This window comes from Hirundo rustica, unplaced genomic scaffold, assembly GCF_015227805.2.
Source record: "Hirundo rustica isolate bHirRus1 unplaced genomic scaffold, bHirRus1.pri.v3 unplaced_BUSCO_63198at7742, whole genome shotgun sequence".
In the NCBI taxonomy this organism is placed as follows: domain Eukaryota; kingdom Metazoa; phylum Chordata; class Aves; order Passeriformes; family Hirundinidae; genus Hirundo; species Hirundo rustica.
In genome coordinates, this window is record NW_026690739.1 from 39943 (window position 1) to 66588 (window position 26646).

Here is a 26646-nt window from a genome sequence, read left to right on the forward strand (position 1 = left end):
GCTGTGGCAGTGCCACACATCCTGGGGTCACGGTGTGCTATGGCAGTGCCACAGGTCCTGGGGTCACGGTGTGCCATGGCAGTGCCACAGGTCCTGGGGCTACAGTGCCATGGCAGTGCCACACATCCTGGGGTCACGGTGTGCCATGGCAGTGCCACATGTTCTGAGGCCACAGTGCCATGGCAGTGCCACACATCCTGAGGCCACAGTGCCATGGCAGTGCCACACATCCTGGGGTCACGGTGTGCCATGGCAGTGCCACATGTTCTGAGGCCACAGTGCCATGGCAGTGCCACACATCCTGAGGCCACAGTGCCATGGCAGTGCCACACATCCTGGGGTCACGGTGTGCCATGGCAGTGCCACACGTTCTGAGGCCACAGTGCTGTGGCAGTGCCACACGTTCTGAGGCCACAATGCCATGGCAGTGCCACACATCCTGGGGTCACGGTGTGCCATGGCAGTGCCACACACGCCAGGCCGTGGCGGAGCTCGGTGTCCCGGCACGGCGGCGCCGCGCCAGTGCTGCCGTGCCAGGATCGGGGTGGGAGCGCCGGGGCGACGCCCGGCACCCCGGGGCCGCGTTCGGGGCGCCGTACCGGTGCCAGGGTTCGGGCGCCGCGGCAGCGCCGCGGCAGCTCCTCACGTCCCCGGCTCACCACGGCGCCGTCGCCGGGAGCCGGCTTTGCCGTGCCGCCCTCCGTCCCGGCGCCGCCCCGCTACTCGGCGCCGTCGCCCAAGTCGTAGCGGTAGTGAAAGATCTGGAAGTTCAGCAAGGTGCCCAGCAGCGAGGGGTAGGAGCTGCCCACCTTGCGGAAGCCCTGCCCCTCGTAGAGCCGCTGCGCCGCCACCTGCACCGCCGAGGTGCTGAGCACCACGCCGCCGTACCCGCGGGCGCGGGCGAAGCCCAGCACCTCCCGGCACAGCGCCCGCGCCAACCCGCGGCCCCGGTGCTCCCGGCTCACCGACATCCTCTTCAGCTCCAGCTCTCCCCGGCCCGCCGGCACGGCCGCCACCATGCCCGCCACCGCGCCGCCCTCCTCGGCCACCCAAAAGCGGCAGCCCGGCGGGCGCAGGTAGGAGGCGGGCACGTCGCACAGGTCGCCGGCCAGCGCCTCCCGCACGTACTCGGCGCTGAGCGAGCGCACCAGCACCCAGAGCAGCGCCAGCGCCAGCGCCACGGCGCCCAGCCCCAGCAGCCAGGAGCCGGCGGCCGCCCGGGCGGCCACGAAGACGGCCAGCAGCGCCAGGCGCACCCCGCGCCGAGCGCAGCACGTGCCGGAAGCCGGCCGGGCGTGCTCCAGGATTCCGCGGGCGAACAGAGCCCGCACGGCCTCGTAGTCCCGGTCCTGGTACTGCCGGATGCGGAACGACGCCATGGCGGGGAAACGCGCGGCGGGCGCGGGACGGAGCGTGCCAACCGGCGGGGGGTGCCCAGGGGATGATAGAGCCTGTGTTTGGGGTGGGATGGGGGGTCAGGGCAGTGACACGGGACGGGGTGCCTAGGGGACGGGAGAGCCTGTGTTTGGGGTGGGACAGGGGTCAGGGCAGTGCCATGGGGCAGGGGTGCCCAGGGGACGGGAGAGCCTGTGTTTGGGGTGGGACAGGGGGTCAGGGCAGTGCCATGGGGTGGGGGTGCCCAGGGGACGGGAGAGCCTGTGTTTGGGGTGGGACAGGGGGTCAGGGCAGTGCCATGGGCTGGGGGTGCCCAGGGGATGATAGAGCCTGTGTTTGGGGTGGGACAGGGGGGTCAGGGCAGTGACACGGGGTGGGGGTGCCCAGGGGACGATAGAGCCTGTGTTTGGGGTGGGACAGGGGGGTCAGGGCAGTGCCATGGGGCGGGGGTGCCCAGGGGACGGGAGAGCCTGTGTTTGGGGTGGGACAGGGGGGTCAGGGCAGTGCCATGGGGCGAGGGTGCCCAGGGGACGGGAGAGCCTGTGTTTGGGGTGGGACAGGGGGGTCAGGGCAGTGACATGGGGTGGGGGTGCCCAGGGACGGGAGAGCCTGTGTTTGGGTGGGACGGGGGGTCAGGGCAGTGACATGGGGTGGGGGTGCCCAGGGGACGGGAGAGCCTGTGTTTGGGGTGGGACAGGGGGGGTCAGGGCAGTGCCATGGGGCGGGGTGCCCAGGGGACGGGAGAGCCTGTGTTTGGGTGGGACAGGGGGTCAGGGCAGTGACATGGGGCGGGGGTGCCCAGGATACCTTCAATCCCATCCCTGGGGTGGGACAGGGGGTCAGGGCAGTGACACGGGTAGGGGTGCCCAGGATACCCTCAAACCCATCCCTGGGGTGGGACAGGGGGTCAGGGCAGTGCCATGGGGTGGGGACCCCCAGGATACCCTCAAACCCATTCCTGAGGTGTCACAGGGGGTCAGGGCAGTGACATGGGGTGGGGGACCCCCAGGATACCCTCAAACCCATCCCTGGGGTGGCATAAGGGGTCAGGGCAGTGCCATGGGGTGGGGGTGCCCAGGGGATGATAGAGCCCATCCTTGGGGTGGGACAGGGGGTCAGGGCAGTGACACGGGGTGGGGACCCCCAGGATACCCCAATCCCATCCTTAGGGTGGCACAGGGGGTTCAGGGAAGTGCCATGGATACAGACACCCAGGATACCCCCAAAACCCCATCCCTGGGGTGGCACAGGGGGGTCAGGGCAGTGCCCACCTTCACAGGCACCCCACCAGGATACCTCAAATCCCATCCCTGGAATGGCACAGGGGAGTCAGGGCAGTGCCATGGGCTGGGGGTGCCCAGGGGACAATAGAGCCTTTGCTTGGGGTGGCACAGGGGTTCAGGGCAGGGCCCACCTTCACAGGGACCCCCAGGATACCCCCAGACCCATCCCTGGGGTGGCACAGGGGGAGTCAGGGCAGTGCCATGGATGGGGACCCCCAGGATACCCCCAAAACCCCCATCCCTGGGATGGCACAGGTGGGTCAGGGCAGTGCCCACCTTCACAGGGACACCCAGGATACCCCCAAACCCATCCCTGGGGTGGCACAGGGGGGGGTCAGGGCAGTGCCATGGGGTGGGGGTGCCCAGGGGATGATAGAGCCTGTGTTTGGGGTGGGACAGGGGGGTCAGGGCAGTGCCATGGGGTAGGGGTGCCCAGGGGACAGGAGAGCCTGTGTTTGGGGTGGGATGGGGGGGTCAGGGCAGTGCCCACCTTCACAGGGAACTCCAAGACAGCCCCAATCCCATCCCTGGGGTGGCACAGGTGGGTCAGGGCAGTGCCACAGAGTGGGGACCCCCAGGATACCCTCAAACCCATTCCTGGGGTGGCATAAGGGGTCAGGGCAGTGCCATGGGGTGGGGGTGCCCAGGGGATGATAGAGACCATCCTTGGGGTGGGACAGGGGGTCAGGGCAGTGACACGGGTGGGGACCCCCAGGATACCCCCAATCCCATCCTTGGGGTGGCACAGGGGGTCAGGGCAGTGCCCACCTTCACAGGGACACCCAGGATACCCCCAGACCCATCCCTGGGGTGGCACAGGGGAGTCAGGGCAGTGCCATGCATGGGGACCCCAGGATCCCACTTTTGGGTGTCACAGGGAGGTCAGGGCAGTGCCCACCTTCACAGGGACCCCCAGGATACCCCCAAACCCATCCCTGGGGTGGCACAGGGGGGTCAGGGCAGTGCCAGTCCCCCGCTCCCACCCAGGGATCCCCCCCAAAAAACAAGGGTATAAAAGCGTGGGGTTCCCTCGCCCGCCACCCCCCGGTGCCAGCCGGGCAGGGGGTTCCACTGGCACACCCGGGGCGGGCAGTGGGGGCACGGGGGAAGAGCAGCGGGATCTGGGGGTGCCCCTGGCATGCCCAGGAGCCCGGCACTCACCGGGAACCGCGGCACGATCCGCCCCGCCCCGGGCAAAGGTGGGCAAAGCTGGGCACCGTGACGGCAGCGGGGCAAAGGGACACGGCGGCGGGGCGGGCCGGGGGGGGCACGGGGACAGGAGGGGACACCGGGACAGGATTTAACGGATGGATGAACCGAGGAAAAGGGGTCCCCAAACCCCGCGGGGGGTTGCACGGCCTCAACCCCCCCTCCGCACCCCCCAAAAACCCCTCCCAGCCCCCCCCCACCTGCTGCTACCGGCGCTGTCGCTCCTCAAACCGGGCCCGGCCGCTCTGCAGCTCCTCGGGGCGAAGCGCGGGGGCTCGGTGACCCCCCAGCACCACGCCGAGGGGCTTTTTGTTGGTTTTGGGGGGGTTTTTTTTTTGGGGGGGGGGGTGTTTGGTTGGGGATCCTCTCTGTTTCCCAGCCCGGCCTGTGCCGGCGGCTCCCAGCGCTGGAAGATGCCCGATGCGTTCAGCCCATTGTTCCGCCGCGCTTTGGCCGGGGGGCTCGCTCAGGTTTTGGGGAGGGGGGGTGGCTCTGGTGACAGCACGGGGTGTGGGGAAGGGGGGGGATCCCCCAAATTCGAGCCGTGCCCAGGCCGGTGGAAGCTCCGGCGGAGCGGCGAGCGCAGGCGCCGAGAGGGAAGTGCTGCCCCTGCCGATGCCGGATGATGCCGCAAACCCGTGCCGGGAAGGTTACGGGTCACGGAGGGGGGGATTCGGGGGGAGCAGCACCTGCGCGGGGCAGGGGGACACCGCCCGGGCTCCCCAAAATCCCGGCGGTGGGGCGCGCCTACGGGCACGGAGGGGAAAGTGGGGCGGGGGTCCGGCCCCTCCCTCCCCGCTGGAGGGACCCCAAAGGTCACCCGGGGTCACCCCCAGGCGTGCTGGAGCCTCCTCCCCCGTGGGGGTCCCGGTGGTTTTGGGGACCCCCCCCCTCCCCCCGAGGCCAGTTCTTTATTTGGGGAGGGGGCACGGGCACGGGAGGGCCCTCCAGCAGCCCCCCGCCCCCTCGGGGGGACACGGCGGCACCAGGGCCGAGCAGGGCACAGCCCCCCGCCCCGCCGGGACCCCCGGAGGGTTGAAGGGGGGGGGGGTCACCCCGACCCCTTTTCTGCAGCCCCCAGTGCCCCCCCGGCTGTCCTTGGCACTCGGGGTGCCCGCCGTGTGTTCTGGGGGTTCAGGGGCTGCCGGCTCTGGTGGTGGTCCCGGATTGCCTCCGACCATCACCCCGCAGCCCCCAGACCCTCTGGAGTTGTCCCCAAAATCCCAACACCCCCCACAGTCCCGGGATCCCCTCGGACCCTCCCAGCGCATCCATGGTCCCAGAACTTCCCAGAGCCGCACATCCCGGGCACCCCCTGGACCCCCCCCACCCTGGAGACCCCCGCATTGTCCCCAAGGCCCCCAGAACTGCGGAGCCCCCCCAGACCCCTCACGGTCCAGCAGCCCCCAGCCCGTCCCAGCGGCCCCAGCACTCTCTGTGCCCCACTCCGCTGCACGTCCCCGGTGTCCCCGTGGTGCAGGAACCCCCCCGGTGTCCCCGAACCCCCCCGGTGTCCCCCCGGTGTCCCCGAACCCCCCCGGTGTCCCCCCGGTGTCCCCCCCGGTGTCCCCCCCGGTGTCCCCGAACCCCCCCGGTGTCCCCCCCAGCCCCGCCCCCTCCTCCCTACCAATGAATCTCGCCTCCTATTGGCCCCCGCCCCGCCCATCCCGCCGCCAGCAGCCAATAGGCGCCCAGATCTGAGGAGGGGGCGTGGCCGAGGTATAACAGACAGGGGGCTCGGCGCTGATGGGCGTGGCTCACGGCGATGACCATATATGGTAACGGAAGGAGGCGTGTCCCACTGCGGGGCGCGGCCGGGCGCTGGACTTTCTATTGGTCATCAAGGAATGGGCGGGGCTCGGCCGCGGCGGCGCAATTGATGGCAGGGAAGGGGCGGGGCCTGGCGAGGGGCGTGGCCACCGGGGCCGGGGCAGGATCGAGCCCGTTCCTATTCCCATTCCCGGTCCCGTTCCTATTCCTATTCCCGTTCCCATTCCCATTCCCGGTCCCGGTCCCGGTCCCGTTCCCGGCCCAGCAGAGTCGCAGCGGCAGCGCAGCTAAACTTTACTGGGAGCCGTCCCAGCCCGGCTCCCCCGCGCGCCCCCCGGCCGAGCCCGCGGCCCGGGGCCGCCCCGCTCACTGCCCGCGGCCCTGGGCGCGCAGGCGGCGGAGGCGCAGCCGCTGCAGCCGCAGGGCCGGGTCGGGGCCCGGGCGGGTCCTGCCGGGCCGGTGGCGGTCCCAGGCCCTCGCCAGGCGGAAGTTGCACGGGGTGGGAACGTTCTCGAAGTAGACCCGGCACGGCCGCGTGGCCGGCTCGTAGCCCTGGGCCCGCGCCGTCACCTCGTACTCGCCCGGGTTGAGCAGCCGCCAGTAGTCCCCGTCCGAGGCTGCGGGTGTCACTCTGCTGTCCCCAGCGCTGTCCCCAGCCCTGATCCTAATTCCCATCCCCAGTCCCATTCCCGGTCTAATACTGCTTCCCATCACCATCTGCAATCCCCAATCCCATCCCCTTCCATCCCTGTCCCCAGCCCCATATCCACAATCCCAATCCCATCCCCTTTCCCAGTCTAATCCTATTCCCATCTCCATGCAGTTCCCAATCCCATTCCCAAATCCCATCTCACTCCTTTCCCTGTCCCCATCCCATTTCCATCTCCACCCCATCCCTATTCTCAACCTCATCCCATCCCTGTTCCCATCCCAATCCCATTCCTGTCCCCATCCCCTTTCCCAGTCTAATCCCATCCCCATCTGCAATTCCCAATCCCATTCCCCAATCCCATTCCCCAATCCCATCTCATTCCTTCCCTGTCCCCATTCCCACCCCATCCCTGTCCCTATTCCCACCTTCACTCCCATTCCTGTCCCATTCCCATCCCATTCCCACCCCATTCCCACACTCGCTCCCCATTCCCGTCCCTTTCCCAACCCATTCCCACCTTCGCTCCCATTCCCGCCCCATTCCCCCCCCCCCATCCCCGTCCCCATTTCCACCCCATTCCCACATTCCCGCCCCCTTCCCGCCCCATTCCCACCTTCGCTCCCATTCCCGTCCCATTCCCGTCCCATTCCCACATTCGTTCCCATTCCCACCCCATTCCTGCCCCCATTCCCATACCTGTTTCTGACCCATTCCCGCCCCATTCCCGTCCCCATTCCCGCCCCATTCCCGCCCCATTCCTGTCCCATTCCCGCCCCATTCCCACATTCCCGTCCCATTCCCGTCCCATTCCCGCCCCATTCCCGTCCCATTCCCGCCCCATTCCCACCTTCGCTCCCATCCCCGCCCCCATTCCCCCCGCCCCATTCCCACATTCCCGTCCCATCCCCGCCCCATTCCCACATTCCCGTCCCATTCCCGCCCCATTCCCGTCCCATTCCCGTCCCATTCCCGCCCCATCCCCATTCCCATCCCCGCCCCGGCGGTGCCCGGTACCGGTGCGGATGTCGTGGTTGATGCCATCCACGGAGATGATGGCGTTGGGGATGCCCTGCCCCCGTGTCACTGTCCCGAACCACGCCCTTGATCCCGCGGTGCACCTGCAGCCACGGCCCCAGTGTCCCCAGCGTCCTGTCCCCAGTGTCCCCAGTGTCCCCAGTGTCCTGTTCCCAGTGCTCCCAGTGTCCCCAGTGTCCCCAGTGTCCCCAGCGTCCTGTCCCCAGTGTCCCCAGTGTCCCCAGTGTCCTGTTCCCAGTGTCCCCAGTGTCCCGTTCCCAGTGCTCCCAGTGTCCCCAGTGTCCTGTCCCCAGTGCTCCCAGTGTCCCCAGTGTCCCCAGTGTCCTGTTCCCAGTGCTCCCAGTGTCCCGTGTCCTGTTCCCAGTGTCCCCAGTGTCCCCAGCGTCCTGTCCCCAGTGTCCCCAGTGTCCCCAGTGTCCCCAGTGTCCTGTCCCCAGTGTCCCCAGTGTCCTGTTCCCAGTGCTCCCAGTGTCCCCAGTGCCCTGTCCCCAGTGTCCCCAGTGCTCCCAGTGTCCTGTTCCCAGTGTCCCCAGTGTCCCCAGTGTCCTGTTCCCAGTGTCCCCAGTGTCCCCAGTGTCCTGTCCCCAGTGCTCCCAGTGTCCCCAGTGTCCCCAGTGTCCTGTTCCCAGTGTTCCCAGTGCTCCCAGTGTCCTGTTCCCAGTGTTCCCAGTGTTCCCAGTGTCCCCAGTGTCCTGTCCCCAGTGTCCCCAGTGTCCTGTTCCCAGTGCTCCAGTGTCCCCAGTGTCCTGTCCCCAGTGTCCCCAGTGCTCCCAGTGTCCTGTTCCCAGTGTCCCCAGTGTCCCCAGTGTCCCTGCACCCCCAAACCCCTCCCAGTGTTCCCAGTGTTCCCATTGTCCCCAGTGTCCCTGCAAGCCCAGTGTCCCCATTATCCCTCCACCCCCAGGCCCACCCAGTGTCCCCAGTGTCCCCAGTGTCCCCAGTGTCCCTGCACCCCCAGAGCCCCCACTCTGGACCCCCCTTCCCGGTGTCCCCATGGCCCCAAAACCACCTGGGCCCCCAGTTCTTCCATCGCCAAAACCCTCCTAAATCCCCCATCCTGGATCCCTCCGGTGTCCCTGTGTCCCAAACATCCCCAAATCTGCCGCTCTGGATCCTCCTTCCCCAGTGTCCCCATGATCCCAGAACCACCTGGGCCCCCCCAGTGTCCCCACATCCCAAACCCCCCACCCTGAACCCCCCTTCACAGTGTCCCCATGGCCCCAACACCCCAAACCCCCCACCCTGAACCCTCCTGTCCCCAGTGTCCCCATTGTCCCAGCACCCCCAAATCCCCGCACTGTCCCCCATGGCCCCACAACCACCTGGACCCCCCAGTGTCCACATACCCCAACCCCCCACCCTGAACCCCCCTTCACAGTGTCCCCATGGCCCAAACACCCCAAATCCCCCACTCTGGATCCCCTTCCCCAATGTTCCCATGATCCCACACCTGGACCCTTCAGTGTCCCCATGGCCCAAATACCCCAAATCCCCCACCCTGGATCCCCCATTCCCAGTGTCCCCATGGCCCCAGAACCACCTGGACCCCCAGTGTCCCCACATCCCAAACCCCAAAAAAGCCCCCATCCTGGACCCCCCTTCTCCACTGTCCCCATGATCCCAGAACCACCTGGACACCCCCAGTGTCCCCGTGTCCCAAACACCCCAAATCTGCCACTCTGGACCCCCCATTCCCACAGTCCCCATGGCCCCAGAACCACCTGGACCCCCAGTGTCCCCATGGCCCAAACACCCCAAATCTGCCACTCTGGACCCCCTTCCCCAGTGTCCCCATTGTCCCAGCACCCCCAAATCCCCGCACTGTCCCCATGATCCCAGAATCCCCTGGACCCCCCCCAGTGTCCCCATACCCCAAACCTCCCATCCCCAATGCTCCCATGATCCCAGAACCCCCTGGACCCCCCAGTGTCCCCACACCCCAATCCCCCCATCCAGCCCCCCCTTCCCCAGTGTCCCCACATCCCAAACCCCGCATCCTGCACCCCCCCCCAGCGCCCCACACCCCAAACCCCCCCAAATCCCCCATCCCCAGTGTCCCCACACCCCAATCCCCCCATCCTGCACCCCCCAGCGCCCCACACCCCAAACCCCCCCAAACCCCCCATCCAGCCCCCCCATCCCCAGTGTCCCCACACCCCAAACTCCCCATCCTGACCCCCCAGTGTCCCCACACCCCAAACCCCCCATCCCGCGCCCCCATCCCCAGCATCCCGCCGCTCCCAGCTCCCCCATTCCCGCCCCTCTCCGTCCCCTCTCCGCGGACGGCCCCGGGCACCCTTGGGTGCCGCCGCCGCCTCCCACCTGCTCCATGAAGAGCAGCAGCGACTCGCGGTTGTTCTCCCACTCGTGCGGCAGCTCGGAGGCGTGCGGGAATTTGTCGCACGAGAGCTCCACGGTGATCTCGAAGCAGTTGGTGTGCAGGTAGCTGAAGTCGTTCATGCCTGTGGGGAGGGGTTTTGGAAAAGTCTCGATGTTTTTGGGGTTTTTTTGGGGTTGTTTTTAATTAACCCGGGGTTCCGGGAGGTTTTGGGATGGGTCGGGACAGACGAAAAGGAGGGCGCGGCGATTGTCGGGCCCCGGGGCTGGGGGAGGTTCGGTGTCACCCGCTCGGGTTTAGGTGGGTTCGGAGGAGGGAATTAAACAGAGGGACCCTCGGGGTAAGAGGGTTTGGGGGGTTTGGGGGGTTTGGGAGGGGTTTGGAGAGGGTTTGGAGAGGGTTTGGGGGGTTTGGGAGGGGTTTGGGAAGGGTTTGGAGAGGTTTGGAGAGGTTTTGGAGAGGGTTTGGAGAGGGTTTGGAGAGGGTTTTTGGAGGGGGTTTGGAGAGGTTTGGAGAGTTTTGGAGGGGTTTTTGGAGAGGTTTGGAGAGGGTTTGGAGGGGTTTGGAGGGGGGTTTGGAGGGGTTTGGAGGGGGTTGGAGAGGGTTTGGAGGGGTTTGGAGGGGTTTTGGAGAGGGTTTTGGAGGGGGTTTGGAGGGGTTTGGAAAGGTTTGGAGAGGTTTTAGGGTTTTTTGGGGCGGGTTGTAGGGGTTTTGGGAGGAGTTTGGAGAGGCTTGAGGGTGTGTTTGGGGGGGTTGGGAGGGGTTTGGAAGGGGTTCGGGGGAGTTTGGAGAAGTTTTGGAGAAGTTTTGGAGAAGTTTTGGAGGTGTTTTTGAGAAGAGTTCCAAAGGCATTTTAGAAGAGATTCTGAGGAGGGGTTTTGGAGGGGTTTTGGAGGGGTTTTGGAGGGTTTGGGAGGGCGCTTGAAAGGGTTTGGAAGGGGTTTGGAGGGTTTTGGAGAAGTTTTGGGGGCGTTTTGAGAAGGGTTTCAAAGGGATTTTAGAAGAGATTCTGAGGAGGGGTTTTGGAGGGGTTTTGGAGGGTTTGGGAGGGCGTTTGAAGGGGTTGGAAGGGGTTTGGAGGGTTTTGGAGAAGTTTTGGAGAAGTTTTGGGGCCTTTTGAGAAGGGTTTCAAAGGGATTTTAGAATAGATTCTGAGGAGGGGTTTTGGAGGGGTTTGGAGGGGTTTGGAGGGGTTTGGGGAAGTTTTGGAGAAGTCTTGGGGGTGTTTTGAGAAGGGTTTGGGAGGGCGTTTGAAGGTGTTTGGGGGGCTTGGAGAAGTTTTGGAGAAGTTTTGGGGTTGTTTTTAGAAGAGTTCCAAAGGGGATTTTAGAAGAGACTCTAACGAGGGGTTCAAGAAGTGGTTTCGAGGCGTTCTAAGGGCATTTCAAGAGACCTCAAGGAAAGTTCCGGATCCCGCTTCTTCCCAGCGCCCCCACTTCAGCGCGCCACCCCCGTAACACACACCCGCCCGCGAGGCCTCCATCACTGAACACCCCCCAATCACCTCCCACCCTCCGCCCCCCGCCCGACGGCGGGGCACTCACTGCCGGCCACCGTGTGCCAGCGCGCTCCGTTGATGACGCCGCCGAAGCGGGCGAAGTCGTCGTGGTGGCAGCGGCGGGGCCGGGCGCCGGCCATGGCGGGGTTGGCGGCGGCGTAGACGGTGGCCAGCCAGCGGAAGACGCCGTCGTCGGGCGTGGGCGTCAGCTCCCGCGCCTTCCAGTAGGTGCGGCTCATGTCGAAGGGGTAGGTGACCACCAGCTCGCCGCCGTGCAGGTTGGCGCTCAGCACGAACGGGTAGCGCTGCATCCACGCGATCACCGCCCGCGTCTCCGGCGCCACCTGCGGGCGGGGTCAGCCCCCGCCCCGGGGGGGGTGGTGTCACCGGGGTGTCACCAGGGTGGTGTCACTGCTGTCACCCGTGTGGTGTGTCACCGGTGTGGTGTCACCAGTGTGGTGTGTCACCAGTGTGGTGTGTCATCAGGGTGTCACCAGTGTGGTGTCACCAGTGTGGTGTGTCACCGGGGTGTCACTAGTGTGGTGTCACTAGTGTGGTGTGTCACCGGGGTGTCACCAGTGTGGTGTGTCACCGGGGTGTCACCAGTGTGGTGTGTCACCGGGGTGTCACCAGAGTGTCACCAGTGTGGTGTGTCACCGGGGTGTCACCAGTGTGGTGTGTCACCTGCACAGCGGTACGGCCGGTGTCACCCCCGGGGTGGTGTCACCAGTGTGGCGTGTCACCAGTGTGGTGTCACCAGGGTGTCACCTGTGTGGTGTGTCACCAGTGTGGTGTGTCACCTGCGCGGCGGCGGTGCGGCCGGTGTCACCCCCCGGGGCGGTGTCACCAGGGTGTCACCAGTGTGGTGTGTCACCAGTGTGGTGTCACCAGTGTGGTGTCTCCTGTGTGGTGTGTCTCCTGTGTGGGTGTGTCACCCGTGTGGTGGTGTGTCACCTGTGTGGTGTGTCACCCGTGTGGTGTGTCACCAGGGTGTCACCAGCGTGGTGTGTCACCTGTGTGGTGTGTCACCCGGGCAGTGGCACGGCCAGTGTGGTGTGTCACCAGTGTGTCACCAGTGTGGTGTGTCACCAGCATGGTGTCACCCATGCAGTGTGTCACCTGCGCGGTGGCGTGGCCGGTGTCAGCCCCGGGCGGTGTCCACCCGTGTGGTGTCACCAGGGTGGTGTGTCACCAGAGTGTCACCAGTGTGGTGTCACCAGGGTGGTGTGTCACCGGGTGTCACCAGGGTGGTGTGTCACCAGTGTGGTGTGTCACCCCCGTGCGGTGTGTCACCCATGCAGTGTGCCACCTGCGTGGCAGCACGGCCACTGTCACCCGTGTGGTGTCACCAGTGTGGTGTGTCACCCGTGCAGTGTCACCGCTGCTGTCAGCCCCGGCAGTGTGTCACCCGTATGGTGTCACCGCTGTCATCCATGCAGTGTGTCACCTGTGCAGGGTGTCACCTGTGCAGGGTGTCACTTGTATGGTGTCACCCGTGCGGTGTCACTGCTGTCACCCACACAGTGTCACTGCTGTCACCCACACAGCGTCACAGCTGTCACCCGGGGGATGTCACCGCTGTCACCTGCACAGCATCACCGCTGTCTCCCATGAGGTGTCACCGCTGTCACCCACAGTGTCACAGCTGTCACCCACATGGTGTCACAGCTGTCACCCATGAGGTGTCACCTCTGTCACCTGGACAGTGTCACAGCAGTCACCCACACGGTGTCACAGCTGTCTCCCATGAGGTGTCAGGTCACCGCTGTCACCCACAGTGTCACAGCTGTCACCCGCACGGTGTCACAGCCGTCTCCCATGAGGTGTCACCTCTGTCACCCATGAGGTGTCACCTCTGTCACCTGCACCGTGTCATCACTGTCACCCATGAGGTGTCACCTCTGTCACCCACAGTGTCACAGCTGTCACCCACACGGTGTCACAGCTGTCACCCATGAGGTGTCACCACTGTCACCCATGAGGTGTCACCGCTGTCTCCCATGAGGTGTCACCTCTGTCACCCATGAGGTGTCACCTCTGTCACCTGGACAGTGTCACAGCTGTCACCCACAGAGTGTCACTGCTGTCACCCACAGAGTGTCACTGCTGTCACCCACACAGTGTCACCTCTGTCACCCACACAGTGTCACAGCTGTCACCCATGAGGTGTCACCTCTGTCACCCACACAGTGTCACAGCTGTCACCCATGAGGTGTCACCTCTGTCACCCACACGGTGTCACAGCCGTCTCCCATGAGGTGTCACCTCTGTCACCCATGAGGTGTCACCTCTGTCACCTGGACAGTGTCACAGCTGTCACCCACAGAGTGTCACTGCTGTCACCCACAGAGTGTCACTGCTGTCACCCACACAGTGTCACCTCTGTCACCCACACAGTGTCACAGCTGTCACCCATGAGGTGTCACCTCTGTCACCCACACAGTGTCACAGCTGTCACCCATGAGGTGTCACCTCTGTCACCCACACGGTGTCACAGCCGTCTCCCATGAGGTGTCACCTCTGTCACCCATGAGGTGTCACTGCTGTCACCCACACAGTGTCACAGCTGTCTCCCATGAGGTGTCACCGCTGTCACCTGCGCCTGGCGGCGGTGGCCACGGCCTCGTGGCTCCAGGTGACACCCCCCGGGTTGGGTGGCACCGTCCCGGTGCTGGCCTGGGAGGTTTGGGAGGGGCTTTGAGGGGTTTTGGGTCTCACAGTGACCCTGACACAGGAGGGACGGTTTGGGGTGGGTTTGGGGTGGGTTTGGGGCGGTTTGGGCTGGGTTTGGGGCGGGTTTGGGGTGGTTTGGGCTGGTTTGGGGTGGTTTGGGGTGGGTTTTGGGCTGGGTTTGGGGTGGTTTGGGGGGGGTTTGGGAGCAGTTTTGGGGGTGGTTTTGGGCTGGGTTGGGGGGCGGTTTGGGGCAGTTTGGGGGGGTTTGGGGGGTTGGGCTGGGGTGGGGGCGGTTTGGGGCAGTTTTGGGCTGGGTTTGGGGTGGGTTTGGGGTGGTTTGGGCTGGTTTTGGCAGGTTTAAGGGAGGTTTGGGCTGATTTGGGCAGGTTTTGGCTGTTTTTTGGCAGGTTTAGGGCAGGTTTAGGCCAGGTTTTGGCTGTTTTTTTGGCAGGTTTTGGCAGGTTTAGGCTGGTTTAGGCCAGGTTTTGGCAGGTTTAGGCCAGGTTTAGCCAGGTTTTGGCTGTTTTTTTGGCAGGTTTTGGGCAGGTTTTAGCAGGTTTTGGGGCAGGTTTAGGCAGGTTTAGGCCAGGTTTAGGCCAGGTTTGGGCAGGTTTGGGCTGGTTTTGGCAGGTTTGGGCTGGTTCAGGCAGGTTTAGGCCAGTTTAGGCCAGGTTTGGGCAGGTTTGGGCTGTTTTTTTGCAGGTATTGGCAGGTTTGGGCAGGTTCAGGCAGATTTAGGCCAGGTTCAGGCAGGTTTAGGGCAGGTTTGGGCTGGTTTTGGCAGGTTTGGGCAGGTTTAGGGCAGGTTCACGCAGATTTAGGCCAGGTTCAGGCAGGTTTAGGGCAGGTTTGGGCTGGTTTTGGCAGGTTTGGGCAGGTTCAGGCAGGTTTAGGGCAGGCTTAGGGCAGGTTCAGGCAGGTTTAGGGCAGGTTTAGGGCAGGTTTAGGCCAGGTTTGAGCTGTTTTTGGCAGGTATTGGCAGGTTTGGGCAGGTTCAGGCCGGTTTTAGGCCAGGTTTAGGGCAGGTTCAGGCCGGTTTAGGGCAGGCTTAGGGCAGGTTCAGGCCGGTTTAGGCCAGGTTCAGGCCGGTTTAGGCCAGGTTCAGGCCGGTTCAGGCCAGGTTCCGGCGGGTTCGGGCCGGCTCTGGCGGCTCACCGTGGCGTTGGCGAAGGTGTAGTACTCGGGGATGGGGATGTAGTGGTTGGGGAACTCGTGGGGCACGCGCGCGTTGTCCTCGGCGTCCCACAGCGCCGTGTTCAGGTCGGCGAAGTTGTGGTTGAGGTCGATGCCCTCGTACGTCCAGCGGCCCGTGGCCCAGCCGGCCAGCTCCGAGCCCTGCCGGGACAGCGGCGTGGGCACCGGGACGGGCACCGGCATCACCGGGACGGGCACCGGGACGGGCACCGGGATCACTGGGAGGAGCACCGGGATGGGCACTGGGGTCACTGGGATGGGCACCGGACGGGCACCGGATCACCGGGACGGGCACCGGGATGGGCACTGGGGTCACCAGAAGGAGCACTGGGAGGGGCACTGGGATGGGCACCAGGATGGGCACTGGGTTCACTGGGATGGGCACTGGGATGGGCACCATGGTCACCAGGATGGGCACCGGGATGGGCACTGGGACAGCGGCGTGGGCACCGGGACGGGCACCGGGATTGGCACCAGGATGGGCGCCATGGGCACCGGGATGGGCACCGGGATCACTGGGATGGGCACCGGGATGGGCACCGGGATCACTGGGATGGGCACCGGGATGGGCACTGGGGTCACCAGAAGGAGCACTGGGAGGGGCACTGGGATGGGCACCAGGATGGGCACCGGGACAGCAGGGTGGGCACCGGGATGGGGACCATGGGCACTGGGATGGGCACTGGGATCACTGGGATGAGCATCATGGGCACTGGGATCACTGGGATGGGCACTGGGGTCACTGGGATGGGCACTGGAATGGGCACCAGGACAGGCACTGGGATTGGCACTGGGTTTGCTGGCATGGGCACTGGGATGGGCATTGGAGTCACCAGAAAGAGCACTGGGAGGGGCACCATGGTCACCAGGATGGGCACTGGGATGGGCACTGGGGTCACTGGGATGGGAACTGGAATGGGGACCAGGACAGGCACTGGGATGGGCACTGGGTTCGCTGGGACGGGCACTGGGGTGGGCACCGGCATGGTCACTACAGTCACTGGGACAGGCACTGGGATGGGCACTGGATGGGCACCACGGATACCGGGCTGGACACTGGGATGGGCACTGGGGTCACTGGGATGGGCACTGGGATGGGCACTGCGGTGACGGTGACGGCGGCGGCGGTGCCGGCCGTACCAGGCGGTAGGCGGTCTCGTAGCCGTCGGGGTTCATGGAGGGCAGCAGGTGGATGCGCGTGCCCGTCACCAGCCGCGCCACGCGCGCGTCGCCCAGGCGGAAGCGGCGGCACAGGAATTCCATCAGGTTCAGCAGCAGCTCCCGGCCCAGCACCTCGTTCCCGTGCATCCCGGCCACGTAGCGGAACTCCGGCTCCCCTGCGCCGCAACGGGGGACAGCGTGAGGGGCCTGGGGACACGGTGAGGGGTCTGGGGACACACTGAGGGGTCTGGGGACACCGTGAGGGGTCTGGGGACACACTGAGGGGCCTGGGGACAGCGTGAGGGGTCTGGGGACACACTGAGGGGCCTGGGGACACACTGAGGGGTCTGGGGACACCATGAGGGGTCTGGGGACATCGTGAGGGGTCTGGGAACACACTGAGGGGCCTGGGGACACACTGAGGGGTCGGGACACGGTGAGGGGTCTGGGACACTGTGAGGGGTCTGGGGACACGGTGAGGGGCCTGGGGACACGGTGAGGGGTCTGGGGACACGCTGAGGGGCCTGGGGACACACTGAGGGGTCTGGGGACACGGTGAGGGGTCTGGGGACACGCTGAGGGGCCTGGGGACACGGTGAGGGGCCTGGGGACACGGTGAGGGGTCTGGGGACACGCTGAGGGGCCTGGGGACACACTGAGGGGCCTGGGGACACGGTGAGGGGTCTGGGGACACGCTGAGGGGCCTGGGGACACGGTGAGGGGTCTGGGGACATCGTGAGGGGCCTGGGGACAGCGTGAGGGGTCTGGGGACACGCTGAGGGGCCTGGGGACACGGTGAGGGGTCTGGGGACACACTGAGGGGTCTGGGGACAGCGTGAGGGGTCTGGGGACACGGTGAGGGGTCTGGGGACACCGTGAGGGGTCTGGGGACACGCTGAGGGGTCTGGGGACACAGTGAGGGGCCTGGGGACACACTGAGGGGCCTGGGGACACACTGAGGGGCCTGGGGACACGGTGAGGGGTCTGGGGACATTGTGAGGGGCCTGGGGACACGCTGAGGGGCCTGGGGACACGGTGAGGGGCCTGGGGACACACTGAGGGGCCTGGGGACACACTGAGGGGCCTGGGGACACGGTGAGGGGCCTGGGGACACCGTGAGGGGTCTGGGGACACGGTGAGGGGCCTGGGGACACGGTGAGGGGCCTGGGGACACGGTGAGGGGTCTGGGGACACCGTGAGGGGCCTGGGGACACACTGAGGGGCCTGGGGACACGGTGAGGGGCCTGGGGACACGGTGAGGGGCCTGGGGACACTGTGAGGGGCCTGGGGACACGCTGAGGGGTCTGGGGACACGGTGAGGGGCCTGGGGACACTGTGAGGGGCCTGGGGACACGCTGAGGGGCCTGGGGACACTGTGAGGGGCCTGGGGACACGCTGAGGGGCCTGGGGACACTGTGAGGGGCCTGGGGACACGCTGAGGGGTCTGGGGACACGGTGAGGGGCCTGGGGACACGCTGAGGGGTCTGGGGACACCGTGAGGGGCCTGGGGACATGGTGAGGGGTCTGGGGACACCGTGAGGGGTCTGGGGACACTGTGAGGGGCCTGGGGACACGCTGAGGGGCCTGGGGACACTGTGAGGGGTCTGGGGACACGCTGAGGGGCCTGGGGACACTGTGAGGGGTCTGGGGACACGCTGAGGGGCCTGGGGACACGGTGAGGGGCCTGGGGACACGCTGAGGGGTCTGGGGACAGCGTGAGGGGTCTGGGACAGCGTGAGGGGTCTGGGGACAGCGTGAGGGGCCTGGGGACACGCTGAGGGGTCTGGGGACTGTCCCTGAGTCCCTGCACGCCTCTGGGTGGCCCTGTCCTGGGTCTCCCTGTGTTCCCGAGTCCCTCCATGCCTCTGGGTGTCCCTGTCCCCGTCCTGGGTGTCCCTATGTCCCCAAGTCCTTGCACCGCTCTGGGTGTCCCTGGTGTCCCTATCTCCATCCTGAGTGTCCCCAGCCACCCAGTCCCCACCCTGTGCCAGGCTGGGTGGCCCAGACACCCCATCCTGAGCCATCCTTGGTGACTGTCCCCAGTGTCCTACACAACCCTGGTGACTGTCCCCAATGTCCCACCCCATCCCTGGTGACTGTCCCCAGTGTCCCACCCCATCCCTGGCCACCCCGGGTGACCCCCTCCTCATCCCGGCCATCCCCAGTCACCCTGTGCCAACCCGGCCATCCCTGAACTCTGCCCCATGCCCACCCCCGCTGTCCCCCGCTGTCCCCACTGTCCCCTCTGTCCCCACTGTCCCCAGCTGTCCCTGCTGTACCTGCTGTCCACGTGCCCATCCTGGCTGTCCCCTCTGTCCCCCTCTGTCCCCCTCTGTCCCCTCTGACCCCGCTGTCCCCACTATACCCAGCTGTCCACTCTGTCCCCAGCTGTCCCCAGCTGTCCCCCGGCTGTCGCTTCTGTCCCCGCTGTCCCCTCTGTCCCCCGCTGTTCCCTCTGTCTCTGCTGTTCCCTGCTGTCCCCTCCGTCCCCTCTGTCCCCTCGCTGTCCCCTCTGTCCCCTCCGTCCCTTCTGTCCCCCGCTGTCCCCGCTGTCCCCTCTGTCCCCTCTGTCCCCCTCTGTCCCCTCGCTGTCCCCTCCGTCCCCGCTGTTCCCTCTGTCCCCGCTGTCCCCCCCCGTCCCCGCTGTCCACTCTGTCCCCTCTGTCCCCCTCTGTCCCCCGCTGTCCCCGCTGTCCCCTCTGTCCCCCTCTGTCCCCTCTGTCCCCCGCTGTCCCCTCCGTCCCCTCCGCCACGCACCGAGTTCGTGCTGCCCGGGGTTGTCGGAGATCTCCATCACGTAGAGGCGGCGGCCGCGGGAGCTGTGCCCGATGCTGTACACGCGGGTGATGTCGGGGCACTCCTCGCTCACCCTCCTCATCAGCTGCGGGCGGCGACAGCGACAGCGACAGCGTCAGGACAGCGACAGCCCGGGGGGACCCGCGGGGAGGCGGCACAGCGGGGGGGGCCCGGGGCTGGCACCTTTCTCATCTCCTGGTAGTTGTGGTGGCGGAAATCCAGCGGAGGCTCGGCCGGGGGCGGCGGGTGCCAGGCGTGGGCATCGCTGGGGTCTGCGCGGGGACAGCGAGGGGACAGCGCGGGGAGAGAGAGGGGACAGCGAGGGGACAGAGAGGGGACAGCGCGGGGACAGCGAGGGGACAGCGAGGGGGGACAGCGCGGGGACAGCGTGGGGACAGCGAGGGACAGCGAGGGGACAGCGAGGGGACAGTGTGGGGACAGCGAGCGAGGGGACAGCGAGGGGATAGCGAGGGGACAGCGCGGGGACAGCGAGGGGACAGCGCGGGGACAGCGAGGGGACAGCGCGGGGGACAGTGAGGGGACAGTGTGGGGACAGCGAGGGGACAGCGAGGGGACAGCGAGGGGATAGCGTGGGGACAGCGAGGGGACAGCGAGGGGACAGCGAGGGGATAGCGTGGGGACAGCGAGGGGACAGCGAGGGGACAGCGAGGGGATAGCGCGGGGACAGCGCGGGGACAGCGAGGGGACAGCGCGGGGACAGTGTGGGGACAGCGAGGGGACAAAAGTCAGGGACGGACAACGGCCCAGAGCGCCGATCCGGCCACAGCGCCGGTGCTGGGGCAGTGTGTGGGGACCCAGGGACAGGCAGGGGACAGGGAGGGGACAGGCTGGGGACGGGCAGGGGACAGCCAGCGGGTCCCCAGGGGGCAGGGGACACGCAGGGGACACGCAGGGGACAGGCTGGAGACACCCACCGGGCACGGGGCAGGGGACAGCAGGGGACACCCACCGGGCACGGGGCAGGGGACAGCAGGGGACACCCACCGGGCACGGGGCAGGGGACAGCAGGGGACAGGCCAGGGACACCCACCGGGCACGGGGCAGGGGACAGGCAGGGGACACGCCGGGGACACCCACCGGGCACGGGGCAGGGGACAGCAGGGGACACCCACCGGGCACGGGGCAGGGGACAGGCAGGGGACAGCAGGGGACACCCACCGGGCACGGGGCAGCCCAGCACCTCGGCCCGCAGGCAGACGGTGCCGTTGGGGAACCAGCTCTGGGGGTTGATGCGCAGGAAGCGCCCCACGAGCGGAGAGGGCAGCAGGTTCAGCACCGGCGTCTCGGGGTCTTTGTTGGCCGGGAACACCTGCGGGGGACAGCGGGGACAGGGGGGGACAGCGGGGACAGAGGGGACAGAGGGGACAGAGGGGACAGCGGGGACAGGGGGGACAGCGGGGACAGCGGGGACAAGGGGGGACAGAGGGGACAGAGGGGACAGAGGGGACAGCGGGGACAGAGGGGACAGCGGGGGACAGAGGGGACAGAGGGGACAGGGGGGGACAGGGGGGACAGGGGGGACAGCGGGGACAGCGGGGACAGAGGGGACAGAGGGGACAGGGGGGACAGGGGGGACAGCGGGGACAGAGGGGACAGAGGGGACAGCAGGGACAGAGGGGACAGGGGGGACAGAGGGGGACAGAGGGGGACAGCGGGGTCAGGGGGACAGCGGGTGTCAGAGGGGACAGTGGGGACAGGGGGGACAGTGGGGGACAGAGGGGGACAGCGGGTGTCAGAGGGGACAGTGGGGACAGAGGGGACAGGGGGGACAGAGGGGGACAGCGGGTGTCAGAGGGGACAGTGGGGACAGAGGGGCTCCAGGGGTCCCAGGGTCCTCCCGGTGGGCGCTGCTCAGACCCCAAAGCCACCGGCCCCAAATCGGTTCCTGGCACGGGTCAGGCAGGGGAACCCCAAAATCCACCCCTGGTACGGAGATCACCAAACCTGGCACAGGGCACCCCAAATTCCACCCCTGGATCCTGTCACAGGGATCCACCCCTGGCACGTGGCCCCCAAACTGGTCCCAGCACAGCCCTGACACAGCGACCCCAAATCCATCCACGGTCCAGGAACCCCCAAATCCACCCTCAGCACAGGGACCCCAACCCCAGCCCTGGCACAGGGACCCCCAAATCCACCTCTGGTACAGGGCACCCCAAAACCACACAGCACAGGGACCCCCAATCCCATCCTGGGCACCCCAAACCCTCAGAACACAGGGACCCCCAACCCCAGCCCTGGCACAGGGACCCCCAAATCCACCTCTGGTACAGGGCACCCCAAAACCACAAAGCACAGGGACCCCCAATCCCACCCCGGGCACCCCAATCCCACCCCTGGCACCCCAAACCCTCAGAACACAGGGGCCCCCAATCCCACCCCGGGCACCCCAATCCCACCCCGGGCACCCCAAACCCTCGCCACCCCCAGGCTGCCGTGCCCGCCCCCGGTGCCGCGCGTGTCCCCACAATTAACCCCCACTATAATTAACCCTTCCCTAATTAACCCTTCCCTAATTAACCCCGCTGCCATCCTCACCCCCCTGTCACCATCACCCCCCCCACGCTGGCACGATTAACCCCCGAGCAGAATTAATTAATCCCCGAGCAGAATTAATTAACTCCCGGGCATAATTAACCTCCCATCCTTCCCTCCCAGGCTGTCACTGCCACCCCGGCACTGTCACCCACCGTGTCCCCATCCCTCAGGGGTGCCACCCTGGCACTGTCACCCACCGTGTCCCCATCCCGGTGCCATCCCCGGTGCCACCCCCATGTCCCCACCCCGGCACTGTCACACCTGTGTCACCCCTGTGTCCCCTGGTGCCACCCCCGGTGCCACCCCGGCACTGTCACCCACCGTGTCCCCATCCCGGTGCCACCCCCGTGTCCCCACCCCGGCACTGTCACCCCTGTGTCACCCCTGTGTCCCCTGGTGCCACCCCCGGTGCCACCCCGGCACTGTCCCCCCCATGTCCCCCGTGTCCCCCGGTGCCACCCCCGGTGCCACCCCGGCACTGTCCCCCCCGTGTCCCCCGTGTCCCCGGTGCCACCCGCGGTGCCACCCACCGCCTCCTCGCTGCCATTCCAGCTGGGCGCCCACTCGTAGGAGTCGTTGCTGACCTGCACCTTGTAGGACGTCACCCAATCGTACCTGCGGGACAGGGCCGGGCCCGGGGGGCCCCGAGTGTCCCCGGGGTGTCCCGGGGTGGCACTGGGGTGTCCCCAAGTGTCCCAGGGTGTCCCGGGGTGTCCCCAGGGTGTCCCCTCCCTGTCCCAGGGTGTCCCGGGGTGTCCCCAGGGTGTCCTGGGGTGTCCCCAAGTATCCCCAGGTGTCCCCAAGTGTCCCCACCCTGTCCCCGGCTGTCCCAGGGTGTCCCCGGGCTGTCCCCAGGTGTCCCCACCCTGTCCCAGGCTGTCCCAGGGTGTCCCCGGGCTGTCCCCAGGTGTCCCCACCCTGTCCCAGGCTGTCCCCAGGGTGTCTCCAGGGTGTCCCCAAGGTGTCCCAGGGTGTCCCCAAGTGTCCCCGGGGTGTCCTGGGGTGTCCCCAGTCTGTCCCCGGCTGTCCCAGACTGTCCCAGGCTGTCCCCAGGGTGTCCCAGACTGTCCCAGGGTGTCCCCAAGCTGTCCCAGGCTGTCCCCAGGGTGTCCCCAGCTGTCCCCAGACTGTCCCCAGCTGTCCCCAGCTGTCCCCAGACTGTCCCAGGTGTCCCCAGGCTGTCCCCAGTCTGTCCCCAGGGTGTCACCAGTCTGTCCCCAGTCTGTCCCCAGACTGTCCCAGGTGTCCCCAGTCTGTCCCCAGGCTGTCCCCAGGCTGTCCCCAGGCTGTCCCCAGTTGTCCCCACTCTGTCCCCAGCTGTCCCCAGGTGTCCCCAGGTGTCCCCAGTCTGTCCCAGGGTGTCCCCAAGGTGTCCCCAGTCTGTCCCCAGACTGTCCCAGGTGTCCCCAGCTGTCCCCAAGCTGTCCCAGGTGTCCCCAGCGCCGTGCTCACGTCCAGATGGAGTTGAGGCCCTGGGTGACGACGCCGGTGAAGCGCGTGAGGCGCCGGGCGTCCACCTGCAGCCACTGCCGCGTGTCCTCGCGCGCCGCGCACCAGCCGCCGTCGAAGGCGTCGCCGTCATCGAGCCCCGACTGCGCCGGGGACACCGGGGACACGCGTGGCACCGCGGGGGCACCGGGGACACCGACACGTGTGGCACCGCGGGGGCATCGGGGACACGGACACGCGTGGCACCGCGGGGACACCGGGATCACAGCACGGACACGCGTGGCACCGCGGGGACACCGGGATCACAGCACGGACACGCGTGGCACCGCGGGGGCACCGGGGACACCGACACGCGTGGCACCGCGGGGACACCGGGGACACCGACACGCGTGGCACCGCGGGGGCACCGCAGTGGGGACACCGACACGCGTGGCACCGCGGGGACACCGGGGACACCAACACGCGTGGCACCGCGGGGGCACCACAGTGGGACACCGACACGCGTGGCACCGCGGGGGCACCACAGTGGTGGCACAGGGATCATGGCACGGACACGTGTGTGGCACCAGGATCCCAGCATGGGCACGCGTGGCACCGCGGTGCCACCGGGATCACAGCACAGACACGCATGGCACCGCGGTGGCACCAGAGTGGTGGCATCGGGATCCCAGCATGGACACGCGTGGCACCACAGTGCCACCGGGATCACGGCACGGACACGCGTGGCACCCGCGGGGACACTGGGATCACAGCACGGATACGTGTGTGGCACTGTGGTGGCACCGGGATCACGGACACGTGCGTGGCACCGCGGTGGCACCAGAGTGGTGACACCAGGGTCGTGGCACGGACACGCACATGGCACCACAGTGACACCGGGATCACAGTACGGACACACGTGGCGCCACGGCGGCACCGGGATCACGGGGTGACACGGGGGAGGGAAGGAGGGGGCCGGGCTGGAGACACCTGTGTCCCTCGCGTGCCCCTCGCGTGCCCCTCGCGTGCCCCTCCTGTGCCCCTCGTGTGCCCCTCCTGTGTCCCTCGTGTGTCCCTCGCGTGCCCCTCGTGTGCCCCCAGCTCGCCGGGAGATGTCACAACCGCGCCGTGAAGGTGCCGCGAGCTGCGCGCCACACCCGCCCTGCGTTTGGCACACCCACGTGCCACGTGCCACGCGTGTGACATCCGGCACTCACCCGAGCCTGGCACAACCCTGGCACACTCCTGGCACAGGCAGCAGTACCTGACACACTGCTGGCACACTCCTGACAGTACCTGACACGCTCCTGGCACACACAGGCACGCTCCTGGCACACTCTTGGCACCCCCCGGCACACTCCTGGCACACCTGGCCACATCCGGCAGTACCTGACACTCCTGACACACCCGACACACTCCTGGCACACCTGGCAGTACCTGACACACCCCTGGCACACCCCTGGCACTCCTGACACATTCTTGGCACACCTGGCAGTACCTGACACACCCCTGACACACCCCTGGCACCCCTGACACACTCCTAGCACACTCCTGGCACACCCCTGACACACCCCTTGCACGCCCCTGGCACACAGAGGCACACCCTGGCACACCTGGCAGTACCTGACACACTCCTGGCACACCCCTGGCACACCCCTGGCACTCCTGACACACTCCCAGCACACCCCTGGCGTACCTGGCAGTACCTGACGCAATCCTGGCACACCCCCTGGCACACTCCTGGCACTCCCCTGGCACTCCTGACACACTCCTGGTACCCCCTGGCACTCCTGGCACACTCCCAGCACACCCCTGGCAGTACCTGACGCACTCCTGGCACACTCCTAGCACACCCCCTGGCACACTCCTGGCACTCCCTGGCACTCCTGGCACACTCCCAGCACACCCCGGCGTACCTGGCAGTACCCGACACACTCCTGGCACTCCTGGCACCCCCCTGGCACCCCCCTGGCACCCCCCGGGCGTACCTGGATGTTGAGGCGGCCGCGGTGCGCGCCCAGCCCGTGCCGCTTGTGGCTGGAGGCCCGGAGCTGCTCGTCCAACACCCGCAGGGACTCCAGCCCCAGGGGGGGGCACGCTGCGGGCACAGCGGGCACCGCGCTCACACGGGCACCCCGGGAGGGGCTGTCCCCAGCCCGGCTGCCCCCCGAGTGCCCCCCGAGTGCCCCCCGAGCGCCCCCCGAGTGCCCCCCGGGTGCCCCCCGAGTGCCCCCCGCCCCCAGCGCACGTACGGGGCTCCCGCGGAGCCGGCGGCTTCTTCCTCAGCACCTTCTTCTTCTTCTTCCTCAGCACCTCGGCGCTGCGGCTGCCAGGGGACACGGGGGTGACAAAGAACCCTGGCACCGCCCCGGTGAGCCCCCTCCTCTCCTTGCCAGCCTGCCCCGAACCCCCCGGCCCGTACCTGTGCCCATCCCGAACCCCCCCGGTTCCTACCTGTGCCCGCCCCCCGAACCCCCCGGCCTGTACCTGTGCCCATCCCGAATCCCCCGGGCTGGTACCTGTGCCCACCCCAAACCCCCCGGTTCGTACCTGTGCCCATCCCGAACCCCCCCGGCTGGTACCTGTGCCCATCCCGAACCCCCCCGGCTGGTACCTGTGCCCACCCCGAACCCCCCCGGCTGGTACCTGTGCCCGTCCCGAACCCCCCCGGCTGGTACCTGTGCCCGTCCCGAACCCCCCCGGCTGGTACCTGCGCCCACCCCGAACCCCCCGGCTGGTACCTGTGCCCGCCCCGAACCCCCCGGTTCCTACCTGTGCCCGCGGGCTGCCCGTCCCGAACCCCCCCGCGCCGGGAGGGCCCGGGGCTGGCGGGGGTGGTGCTGCTCCGCACCGGGGGTCCCGCGGTGCCCTTCGGGGGTCCCGCGGTGCTCTTCGGGGGTCCCGCGGTATCTTTCAGGGGTCCCGCGGTGCCCTTCGGGGGTCCCGCGGTGCCTTTCAGGGGTCCCGCGGTGCCTTTCGGGGGTCCCGCGGTGCCTTTCGGGGGTCCCGCGGTGCCTTTCAGCGGTCCCGCGGTGCCCTTCGGGGGTCCTGCGGTGCCTTTCAGGGGTCCCGCGGTGCCCTTCGGGGGTCCCGCGGTGCCGCCCGTGGTTGGGGACACCCCGCCGGTTTTGGGGGTGCCGCTGGTCGCTCCCACCGCCGTGGCTCGGGCCCGGCGGGCAGGGGGGGAGCGGCGCGGGCGGGGGGCGGCGGGGGGCACAGCAGCAGCGGCAGCAGCAGCAGCGGGGCGAGGGGGAGCCCCGGCATGGCCGCCGGTCCCTGCCCGGTTCTTGCCGGTTTCCTGCCCGGTTCCTGCCGGTTCCTGCCGGTCCCTGCCCGGTTCCTGCCGGTCCCTGCCCGCTCCGGGTCCCGGTTCCGGCCCCTCCCCGCTCCCGCCCCCTCCCGGCCGCGACCCCCGCCCGCTTCCTGCCCGGGACCCCCGGCCGTGCCCCGCCCGTTCCGCTCCCCGTGTCACCGCAGCCCTCCAACGGGGGACACCGGGTCCCCAGCGTGTCCCCAGCGTGTCCCCCAGCGTGTCCCCTCAGTGTCCCCGTGTCCCATCACCGTGTCCCGCTGTCCCCTCAGTGTCCCCTCAGTGTCCCCTCAGTGTCCCCGTGTCCCCTCCCCGGGGCTCTCCCGGCTCTCCTCCCGCCGCAGC

At 67.6% G+C, this 26646-nt stretch overlaps 2 protein-coding genes across 2 annotated transcripts; both read right to left on the reverse strand.

The window, feature by feature from the left end:
• Positions 1-589: 589 nt before the first annotated feature.
• Positions 590-5139, reverse strand: NAT8 (N-acetyltransferase 8 (putative)). The gene is made up of 2 exons (XM_040054499.2): positions 4088-5139; positions 590-1451 (listed from the first exon to the last, which is right to left on the reverse strand). The coding sequence occupies exon 2, from the start codon at positions 1377-1379 to the stop codon at positions 720-722; it is 660 nt and encodes a 219-aa protein (XP_039910433.1). The 5' UTR covers positions 1380-1451; positions 4088-5139; the 3' UTR covers positions 590-719.
• Positions 5140-6023: 884 nt separating this feature from the next.
• On the reverse strand, positions 6024-25423 carry LOC120748362 (probable carboxypeptidase X1). Its single transcript, XM_058419182.1, is given in 15 exon segments — positions 6024-6274; positions 7324-7387; positions 7389-7427; positions 9667-9806; positions 11227-11524; positions 15009-15188; positions 16188-16384; positions 18966-19089; positions 19188-19276; positions 20184-20334; positions 22094-22178; positions 23016-23155; positions 24980-25089; positions 25244-25348; positions 25414-25423. Coding segments are annotated over 15 exon segments (1983 nt in total).
• Between the last annotated feature and the right edge of the window lie 1223 nt (positions 25424-26646).

Coding starts and splice junctions, on each gene's coding strand:
- NAT8 (XM_040054499.2), bottom strand. CDS start 1,379: ATGGCGTCGTTCCGCATCCGGCAGTACCAGGACCGGGACTACGAGGCC.